Source organism: Equus przewalskii, chromosome 1 (genome assembly GCF_037783145.1).
Source record: "Equus przewalskii isolate Varuska chromosome 1, EquPr2, whole genome shotgun sequence".
Taxonomy (NCBI): Eukaryota; Metazoa; Chordata; class Mammalia; order Perissodactyla; family Equidae; genus Equus; species Equus przewalskii.
Window position 1 is genome coordinate 124,272,338 of NC_091831.1, and position 12,172 is coordinate 124,284,509.

General features: G+C 34.1%; 1 protein-coding gene across 1 annotated transcript in view; it reads right to left on the reverse strand.

The window, feature by feature from the left end:
• The window catches only part of SPESP1 (sperm equatorial segment protein 1), a 19,555-nt gene continuing 7,383 nt past the window's right edge, over positions 1-12,172 (reverse strand). Inside the window, exon 2 of the mRNA XM_008507543.2 lies at positions 1-2,976. Coding sequence (XP_008505765.1) covers positions 1,949-2,976 — 1,028 coding nt within the window. The 3' untranslated portion in view covers positions 1-1,948. The remainder of the gene's footprint in view (positions 2,977-12,172) is intronic.

Below are 12,172 nucleotides of genomic sequence, written 5' to 3' on the forward strand. Positions count from 1 at the left end.
TCTCAGTATGTGTACTTTATTTGGATCTTGATCCATTCAAACAAACTCTAAATTTAAAAAATTATTAGACAATTGGAAATGTGAACATTGGATATTTGATGATATTAAAGAATTATTAAATTTTTATGTGTGATGATATTGTGGTAGCGGTTTTTCAAAAAGCTTATAGAGCTTCACACTGTCATATTTGCAGATGAAATGAAAAAGTACCTGGGATTTAATTCAATATAAGACAGGAAAAAGGGAATGGGGTGGGGGTTTAGGTGAAGACTAGTAGATAATTGTTGAAACTGGATGACACGTACCTGGGTTTATTATATTAATCTGTTTAGTTTTGCACGTGTTTGAAATTTTCCATAGTAAAATTATTTGTAAAAATAAACAACAGTAAACAGTAAAGAGTGTTATTATGAAATAAAACCTATGTAGTCCTTTTTATAATATAGCTAATTGTGTGGGAATTTTTTTTGATCCCTGAAAATTCCTCAGTTCCCATATACACTCAATCATCAACTTGTGTTGTTTCTAAGTCTTCATTGCCACTGCTTTCCGCCTAGTCCAAGCTAAATTTGGCCTGTGCGCAGTGCACTTCTACTTTAGCTTATGTCCAAAACTGTAGCCAAAGTGGTTTTTTTAAAATACAAATTTGATCTTACCTATCCTTTGCTTAAAATCCACTAATGGCTCCTTGTTGATCGCAGGATAAAGGCTAAAATCTTCAATATGCACTTTAAGGCCTTGCAGGATCTATTCCAACCCTGTGTACCTCAGCAGCTCCATCTTGAGATGCTCTTCCTTGTCTTTCTAGACTCCAGCTGCTTCTTGACCTTGCCATATTCATTTTCAACTCAGAGCATTCATACATGCTGTTCTCTCTGCCTGGAATGCCCCCTGCCCCCTTACACATGCCCTCATCTTTCAGATCTCACCTTAAATCCTACTTTCTCAGGGTAGCTTTCCCAATATTCTTGGTCTAGGTGAGGTCAAATTTCTTACACCTTCATAACAACTTGTCACAACTGAAATTTAAAAATTGTTGAAGTTATTTGTTTAATGTCTGTCTTTCCTGCTAAAATATAATCTTAAAGAAAGAAGGAGCTAGGTCTTATTATTGTATCCCCAAAGCCTAGCATTTTGTCCTGCACCTAGTAAAAGGTCAATAAATCTTTATTAAACTATAAATGACTGACTTGATAAATGAACAAATAAATAAATTTAAATATAATACTGGTCAAATCATGAAAGAGAATTACCTAAACCATAATTACAATAGTACACAGTTAATCTTAAAGGTGTTAGTCATACTCCCAAATAAAAGATTTGCAAAGCTTCAATGTATACGTGAATAAACAAACAGAGGAGATAAGTGAGAATGACTTCATGACAAATCCAGGTTACAGCCCCCTGCTGATACTTCAAAAGTACTTAACAACAAAGGAACAGACATATATCTTAATATATCATCCACCTTTCAAATGAGGCACATATATCTCCAAATAAAAGTTGTTCTGATACAAGCTCCAACTATGCTATTCAAACAGAAAACTCAGATTCAATGAAAGATTACAAAGACCATATATCCTAAAATTTACATTTATATGCAATTATTTAAAACCAGCTACATATATAGACTGTACAGTCTCTTAGCTCTTATAAAATAGGTGGATTTAACTAATCTATTCAAGTAAAATCAAAGCTTAAACATTTTAAAGATTAGATCTTCGTAACTTTTTAAATTAATTAAAGAGAAAAAACTACAAACTCCTGAACCAAAATTTTATTTTAAATTATTAGGCCCTTAGTGCATATCAAAATTTTCCATAACACATGACATGTAAAGATGTTAGCATATTGAACTATAATAGAGAATATTTTCATACAACTTTTGAATCATTAAAATGGTTATTTCTCCTGTGAATAAATGCACAGTTTGCTTAAATTAACTTTGTCATGGAATATCAAGTAAATTTAAAATTTTTATATTATTGTTTAATAACTTCCTAATAAGGTTTTGAGTTTCTGCTCGACTTACACATAATATTTTTTTCAATGTATTGAATACTGTAGTAGCTCTTCTTCTCATCTCTGGTGGAACATATTTAATATCTAAATATTCAGGTAATTTAGATCTAGAATTATACAGCATGTTAATAACAGTTTCAATGTCATCAATTTCACTACTGCTTCGTCCTACTGGTGACATCTGGGATTTATACATATTTTTTAATTTATGTTCTGCTGCTGCTGCCAGAGCAAGGCTTCGTTTTAGGTGATCTCTAGAGGCTTGAATGTCCTCCCTATATTCCGGCTTGAGGCTCTCAGCAAGAGGCACCTGTTGCACCTCTGAGTTAATATCTGAAATTTTTTTCAAAATGTCATCATTATTCAAATGTTTGTCAAATGTTAGCGCTTCAGGTTTGTCCATTTCATATTCGCCTGAGAGCTGAGGAACATCCTCTGTTTCTGCGCCGGTATCCCAGTCAGTGCTCCTACCTGAAGAGGTGAGAAACGGTTTGCCTGAGGTGACATCTGGACTTGGAGATAATTGAGTAACATCTGGGAATGGCTTTGGTGCCTCCTTTTCTTTTAAAACTGGCTCTGGCTCTGGCTCTTCTTTTTCAATATAAGGTTCTTCTGCATGTAAAACAACAGAAACATTGTTTGGTTTAATCGACCAGAATGCTGTACTTTCGGTATCTTTTTTCTTCCCTATTCCCAGTGTGAAGCCGCTAGTAGGGAAAGTTGTAGGTTCTTCACTGATAGGATTGATTAAAACATCATTCTCAGTTGAAGCTCCTCCATGTGTAACTGTCTCCTCAACTTGTGATACCTTCGATCCTCTAGAATAAATATCATTTGGGGACTTTGATTTTCTCCCACGAATTGGCTCCCTAGTAGGAACACTGAGTATTAGGTTCTGTAAAACTTGTACATAATGATTCAAGTTCTGTTCTTCGTCAGGTGTCACAGTCATGCCTTAAGGGAAAAAAATAATTCAAACAATAAGTAACCTTTATTATTATATACAACATTGATGGAATCTACTGACCTAAATTTACTTCATATGCTATCACTTAAAAGTTGAGACAAAGAACCAAAAAATAAAGCACATTAGACACAATTAACTCTCAGTTAAGTGGACAAAATTATTTTTTCAGATGCTTGTTAAAACAGATAAGCAAGATTCGTGCAAAAGCTGCATATTAACACAATTCTGTATGCCTTTTTGCTTTTACTCTCCCATATAACTTATGATTCAGTAGGCAACTTATTAAAACAAAATTCTTGATTATGTCCTCCAACACAGTGCTGTGCTAGAGGAGGTTCATACTGGCTCACCAGAGCCAATTACTAAATTTTGAGGAATATTGTGAGCCAGATGTTAAACACAGACATCATTAAAAATTAAATGAATTTTCAGTTAAATAAATTATATTCAAAACAAAGGTAATAAATATTCATCCTAATAAACTCATCACTTTCTTATTATTTCATTCACTATTATCTACGCTCTTGAGGTTATTTACTTCTGGTGTATCTGTACAATACAAATGCTATGTTAGTGTGCTATTGTATATCTCTTTCTACCTCCCTGTTCAGTGATGTCAAGTGGACAGCTTGAAATCAACCATGGTGGGAGTATTTACACCATGTAAATGGACAAATGCTATAAATCAGGGCTTACCCGTTTCTCCCAAAAGCCAGCTGTTAAACATTTACCAGTATACCACTGCCTTCAACCCAGCAAATCCTGTGGTTTTATTACAGCCTATGGGTCATATTCACCCAACTGTTTTTGTGGATAAAGTTTTATTGGAACCCAGTCTTGCCCATTTGTTTATGTATTGTCTATGGCTGCTTTTGCCTGTAACAACAGAATTGAGTAGCTGCAACAGAAACCACACGGCCTACAAAGGTGAAAATACTCACTCTCTGGCCCTTTACCGAAAAAGTTTGCCGATTCCTGGTCTAGACCATAAACATTTCACTCCAACAACAAATGGTAGTTCTATTATACTGGTATTTTGCAGCATCTACATGGCGAAGCCTCTCATTTCCAATGTGGAAAATAGAAAAGATTACTGTACAAGACATTCTGAAATTCTGCTCAACTCCCCTACTCCTGAATTAGGAGTTTTTAATTTTAAGTGTGGCAATTTTGAATTACATATAATTTTGAATTGATTTTGCCATTATCATGGATACAAACTGATTTAATTCAACGAAGTAAGTCACTTTTTACTAAACTCTAATGCGTAACTCCTATCTGAACCCACCCTTGGCAGACAGAATGAAATAAGAAACTTTCTTTTCAGGAGGCACTTTTATTCAGCTCTTTGGCAAGCACAAAATAGTAAAAAGTGCTTTATATTTACATGTTTCTCCTCTCTTCCTTAACTGTTCTGTTGCACCTTAGAAAGACCAGATGGAAGTTTAATCAAAATTGAAAGCATATTTCTAAATTTTAAAAAATTCTTAGTAAGAACAGTTTATTGACACAATATGATAGTAGAAAGACACTAGTCTTGTCTGGAGATCTAGATTCTAAAAGTAGATTCTGAATTTTATGTCATTCTTAGAAGAGCCTTGCATTCTCCAAGATCCATATAATGATGACCAGGGACAAAAGGAAGATACAGAACATAAGGTAGATTTTGATATTATCCTCATAATAATTAAAAAAAAAAATCACTGACACCGTATCATACATTTTGTCTGTGAACTTTGGATTTTTTAATGGACTAGAAGGATAACATACTAAACTCATGTGGGTAGTTGCCTCTGACGAGAGGGAATGGGACTAAGCCAATTAAAGGGGACTTTAGACTTACCTATAATGTTTTACTTCCTAAAAACACACACAAACACACGAACCCCCAATCACTTAATATACTAAACCATTAAAAGTCACATTTTAAAAAGGTAAATAACTTATTTATGTATTCTCATATAGATAAAATGCAGTGTCCTGAATCTAGAGTTTTACTGAAGGAAGATATTAAGTGAAATGAATATGTAGCCTACTGTAGTGAAAGAAATCTTTGATTCTGGTCCTGGCTCTTCCACTTTCTAGCATCATGACCTTAGATGATTACTTAATTTCTCTGAACATCTACTTAACTATAAAATTAAGAGACTATATCTGTCCTTTTATCTCTTAGAACCAAATAAATCAGGTATTTGAAAACACTTTAAAAGCTACAGAGCACTACATAAGATAATCTTATTCTCTATAAAGGTAACTGCTTACATTTCTCATTTTAAAATATAAATTTAAAACCCTAAAAAGAACATTAAAATATGCTTTGGATCCTATTTAGCAAAAAACACTAGAAGCTTTCCCACTAAAGACAGGAACAAGATCAGGATACTAATATCTCCATTACTATTTAACACTATGTTGGAGGTATTAGTCAATGTAAATAAAGAAGAGAAAATAATTGGAAGTATGTGAATTGGGAAGAAAAAGATAAAACTATCTTTATATATAGATAATATAATTATATATCTAGACAATCCAAAAGAATCAATTGAAAAGCTACTACAGAGATTAATAGAATTTAGTAAACTAGCAAGTTATAAAATCAACATACAAAAATTAATGTACAAACATAAACTAGTTAGAAGATAAAATGAGAAAGCAGCAGCTATTTTGATAAAAAATGAAAGAAAATATCTAATCATAAATTTAAGAAGACATGTCCAAAATCTATATGAGGAATTATACTAGGCTGAATACAGACGTCCAGAGACCAGGTCCGAATGCCTGGAACCTGTCAATGTTACCTTCTAAGAGAAAAGGATCTTCGCAGACGTGATTAAATTAAGGATCTTGAGGAAGGGGATTATCGGGGATTATCTGAGTAGGGTCTAAATCCAGTCACAAATGTTTTTATAACAGAGAAAAAGAGAGAGATTTGATACACACACAGAAGAGGAGGAGATAATATGGAGGAGGCAGAGATTAGAGTGAAGTGTCCACAAGACCAGGAATGCTGGCAGCCACCAGAAGCTGGAAGAGGCAAAGAAAATATTGACTCCTTGAGCTTCCAGAGAGAGCACAGCTCTGCTCTACACCTGGATTTTGGCTCAGGGAAACTGATTTTAGACTTCTGGCTTCTAGAACTGTGAGAGAATAAATTTCTGTTGGTTTGAGATACAAAGTTTATGGTAATTCGTTATAGCAGTCACAGAAAACTGACATAGTAATATAATAAATTCTTCTGAAAGACATAATGGAAACTTCAACAAATGGAAAGATATACCATGTTCTCAGACAAGAGGATTCAACATCATAAAGATGCTTAGATGTCAAATTCTCTGTTCATTTATATCTTTAACATGCTCCTAATAAAATATCATTAATTGTTTTCTGGAGTTAGAAAAATGGATTATAAAGTTCATTTTAAGAGAAAATGAGTAAGAATAGCCAGAAAAACAGAGGATAGCCCTACTAGATATTAAAAAATATTATAAAGCCTCTATTATAAAAATACTATAGCATTGCACATACATATACGGATGCGTGGAACAGAACAGAAAAGACAGAAATAGACCCAATTGCGTATAGAAAAATAGCCCAAGGTGAGGAAAGGTTTCATTTTATAAACTATTCCAGCTAATAAATGAAGAAGCCACTTAGACTATGATCATTTCACAATGATTATCAACGTGAATGATTATTTATATCACAAAAAGATACACAACTAGACATTACGTGCTTCCTGATGAAAGAACACAATACCACCTATGAAGCAGTCTTGCAAAAAATGTCTAACTTGAATCTAACAGATTTCTCTAGATCTAATTAACAATATACAGAAAATACATGGGACAGCAAAGGAAGATATAAACGATACCATGGGGAAGTAATAGCAAAATCTAGACTGTGGGAAACTACAGGGCATATGCTCCAATTTCTTCAACATTACATTGCAAGGGGGAAAATAGAGATGAAGGAGGAACTATAGATTAAAAGAGAATTAACAAACATATTAACAAATTACATATATGAATCTTATTTCAACTCCAATTCAATCAAATAAACTGGAAAAGAGAAAGAGAATCAGGAAAGTTTGACCACCACCAGATATTTGATAATATTAAGGAATTACTATCTTTGTTAAATTGGTAACATTGTTATTGTTTAAGTACTTACATTTTAGTGCTTCATATTTGAAATATTTACTGATAAAATTATATAATGTCTGGAATTTGCTTCTAAATAATCCAAGCCTGAGAAGTTGGGAAAACGGACCAGGGGGGTGAGGGGGAAAATAATGTGGGTAGAGATATCGATGAAACAAGATTAGTTATGGCTTAATAATAGTTGGAGCTAGTTATAGATGTTTGGAGATATATTATACCATTCTTTCTACTTGTGTACATATTTAAATTTTTCCATAATAAAATGTTTTTTAAAATCTGTTTTGAAAAAATTTCAATTCTGGGCAACTATTCATAAGCAAATCTAAAATCTATAACCAAGAGAGGCTTAGATGCTCTTAAAAAGACATTGCCATTAGATTATAGTCTGCTAAACTTTAAATATTTAATCATTTAACTTGTCTCTTCTCGAAGTAGTAAATAGGGTACCCAGGTTGCTATTAGGTGAATTATACTGTTAAAGGACAGGAAAAGGAGATACTGCTAGTTGATTCCTAAAAAAACAGCAGTACTCATTCTCTTTATACTGTTCCTTAGGCAACACTAAAGAACCTGTTCGTCGCTGCCTAACAACAGAGCACCCTACATTCTACCTTGCTTTTCCTCTCGTTTTCATTTACCCTTTGTTTCCACATTGTTATATTGTTAAATCTATTCTCTCCCCACACACTTCCCACCTCCTGTTTTTGTCCCCCCTAAAAAACCTACATATTTCGTGTTGACCTCCTCAGTTCTGTTAAGCAGGACAGCTCTTGCAAATCAATTTCATCTTTATAAAAATGTTTGCAGGCAAGGTAGTAAAAGATCGTCAAGCCTCAAATATCCCTATAAACGGCAGTGACCACAGCGAAAACCTGCTTCTCCCCATTCTTCAGGAGATGCTAGAAAGATGAACAAAATTCAAATTCTTACAAAGATCGGATTACTCTGCTAGAAATTGGGTTACTATACTTTGGATATTTGTAGTCTACACTGTTGTACTTTATCACTTCCCTTCTATTTTCACCAGGTAGTAATCCAACCAAACATAGCAATATCTCAGGATGTGGCTAACATAAGAATCTCTTCCACCTTGGGAAACCATAATGCCGCTTTCTAGTTCACCTCTGGTAAGCAGGATGGCTACCTGCTAAGCAGGCTTGAGGTTTAGCAGGAATCACCCATACGGAGGTTATAGCTGAGTTTGAGGCTGTCTGCATTTCTCTTCTTAAAATAATACAGGGAGAATCAGTCACATGATAGAAATAATATGAAAGTAAACAAAACGGTAAAACAACTGTAGGAACAAAAGTGGAATGAAATCTGAAGAGGAAATTGGAAAATAGTGATTGAGAAGACCATAACAGCTCTGACTGATTGAGTGATTACTATGTGCCAGGCACTATACTAAGGGCTTTGAATGTAAGGACTGTTTTTAAAAAGAGGAAAAGGAGGATACTTAGAAAGGGTAAGTAATTTGCTTAAGACTATATTCAACTTGTAAGTGGTAAGAATGAGATTTGAACATAGGCTACCTTACTTCAAAGCAGGTGCACATAACAACTACACAATGTATAAAAAGATGACACAAGGATGCTGCAAAACGGGAGGAGTATGATGATAAAATTGTCCTGGAGGAATATAACTCTATTTTAAAATACATATGAATATTAAAATACAATAAGTAAATAAATAAGTAAATATACAAAATTTTGCTCTACCGTCAACTGGACCAAAATGCATCTCTTTCATATATTAAGATGTATTTGCCAATATTAAAAATAACTGATCCAAATTTAATACATTTTATTACTACAAAGTATGGGTAGGAGCTGACAGTCAATAACTTACAAAACAATAAATTCACTTCACACAGAGGTAAAAGGCAAGTTAATTAGTTTTGAGTTTATGCTGAGGAAAATAATAAAACAATTTAAAATGAGCAATGAAATATAAAACTTCAATCAACAAACAATACATTCAAAACACATATTTCCTTCTCATAGAATGGCCAATTAAAGAAGGAAGAAGAGGATAAAAGGAATAACATAAAAGCCACTTAGCACGAAAACTTGCTAAAATTCATTGTTCATAAAAGAAATGCAAGTTAAAAACAATTTTTATTTTGCCAGTCAAGTAGGCAACTTTTCTTTTAATAATAAAACCTAGGATTGTCATGTGTATATGTTACTTCCTTAGTAAAAGAAGTAATTTCCTTATACGGCCCTTATGGTCCCCAGATCCTTCACTAGTCTCTCTCGAGCATGCTGATCTTAGGATAATTTTAACTATACATATTTGTTTAATGTTTGTTAACTGTACATATTGTGAGCTCTTTGAGAGCTGCGACCACATCTTTTTTGTTCTCTATAGACTCTGTTCTAACCAGTGCCTGGAGCCATAGCAGACAGTCAAAAGCATTTGTTAAATGAATAAGCGAATAAATGAGCCAAGCGCTGGCAAGTGCGTAAATTAATAGTACCTCCAGTAACTTATCTTCAGGAACTAATCACAGGTTAAAAAGTTTCCAGGGGCCGGCCCCATGGCTGAGTGGCTAAGTTCGCGTGCTCTGCTTCGGTGGCCCAGGGTTTTCTAATCCTGGGCACACACATGGCACCGCTCATCAAGCCATGCTGAGGCAGCATCCCACATGCCACAACTAGAAGGACCCACAACTAAAAATACACAACTATGTACCGGGGGGCTTTGGGAGAAAAAGGAAAAAAAAAAATTTCCGTAGAAGAATGTTTTAGAGGAAAACTAAACTTCACGTGACGTTTAAAATAAATCTGCTGATCTAAAGACTATTTTTGTTTGTTTTGTTTTGTTTTGGGGTTCTTTTTGGCTAATAGTCCAATAATTATTAGGGACAAAATCTGGGCAATAAAAAATTCTTTTATTTTAAGCAAAATAGGCAGTTTTTTTAGAATAATAAAAGATACAGCTTTAACCATATTTTTCTCAATTTCTAAATTTGAAGTTTATCTAAAACATCATCACAAACATAGTAGTTAAACAGCTCCAATTTTCAGAAAGCCCCTGCACTTCTAACTGGCCCTTACTAAATGGCCTAATATAAGTTTAGATCACACAAATTTAACTAAATTTAAGTTCCATTAATTTTCTTTTATTGGATTTTATCAATCTCTAAAGTAATATTGCACTAACATAATTTTAAGTGAATTACAATCTTAAGCAATGTGAAAATAGCTTCCTGGTTTATCTAGCACATATCTTAAAGTATACAATTAAGTGGTTTTTAGTATGGTCACAGCTGTGCAATCATCACCACAAGCTATGTTTAAAACCATTTCATCACCCCCAAAAGAAACCCATTTCCCATAGCCCCTACCCCTCAGCCCTAGGCAAGCACTAGTCTACTTTCTGTCTCTATGCATTTGCCTATTCCAGACGTTTCACATAAATGAAATCATACAATGTGTTCTTTTGTGAGTGGCTTCTTTCACTTAGCATAATGTTTTCAAGGTTCATCCACGCTGTAACATGTATCAGTATTTCATTCCTATTATGGTCAAATAATATTCCATTGTATGGATATACCACATTTTGTTTATGCATTCATCAGTTGATGGACATCTGGCTTGTTTCCACCTTTTAGTGATTATGAGTAATGCCACTATGAACATTCATGTACAAGTTTTTGTGTGGATGTATGTTTTCATTTCTGTTCAGGATTTGCCTAGGAGTGGAATTGCTAGGTCATATGGTAATAGTATGCTTAACCCTTTGAGGAACTGCCAAAGCAGCTGCATTCCCACCAGCAGTATATGAGGGTCCAATTTCTCCATCATCCCAATACTTATTATTGTCTGTCCTTTTTTTTGCTTTTTGCTGAGTAAGATTCACCTGAGCTAACATCAGTTGCCAATCTTCCTCTTTTTTGTATGTGAGCTGCCGCCACAGCATGGCCACTGATAGACAAGTGGTGTAGATCTGGGAACCACACCCGGGTCCTTATAATTTTACAATATTGTGTAGGTTTTATAATAACCAGTTTTTAAGACATCAAGTATTTGGTTTGTAACACATTTCCAGTGAAATCCTTAATTATGGACCTATAAACTAAAACAATTTAAATTAATAATGTGTATTTATCTAAAGACTTTTAAAAGCAAAAACTTGTGGTTCAGCACCAAACAGCTTGTAAAATAAAAGAATGTTGCTAGTAAAGTAATGTATACTGGTTAATTGCCTATAAAATGAAATTTAAAGGAGAATTTTACACAAGGTCTCAAAATATTTAATTTATTTACATTCTCTCTTACTAAATTATTTAGGGTGAATTTTGAATCACTACTCGGATAAAATTCTATGTAAATAATTTAGATAGATGTCTGACAGTCAATAAAGACTTCTCTCTCCTTTCCAATAACTAGTACTTTATACACAAACTGGAAAATAATATAGACAAAAGCGCTGTAAACCTAATTCCAATATATGTTGACCAAAATTAAGAATAAAAACAGGTCATTACATAATTCCCATGTATGCTCTACCTAAGTATTGTAAAAAGTTTGCTTGTAAAACACTGTCTCTTCCATAAGCCCCAAATAACTTGTTTTAAAACCATATTATCTGGACTTCCACTGCCAAAAAGATAGAGAACATGTACTTTTTCCCTAGTCTTCCTACTAAGCAGTTAAAAACCCTGAACATTATATATAACACAAGTATGGGAAGACTCTAAAAGGTGGAGAGAAGAAGGAAGGCCAACTATGGGCTTCAGGGCCTGAGGAATGACACTGCAGTGAGTTCCCTGGATTTTCTTTTTGCCACATAGACCCCAGACTTGGAGCTGGAGAAGGTGGCAACCCAGAAACACCAATGGACACAGACAAAAAAAGCTCCAAGGAAAGACTGCTCTCTTCATAGCCAAAGGACTAGGAAAGGGGTAGCCTAGCAAAACAGAAAAATTTTAGTCAATAACTGCTCTATTCCAGCCAACACCACAGAACACACTGCAGCACTACCCTTACCAGAAAAAGCTGAGTGCAGAACCAAGACT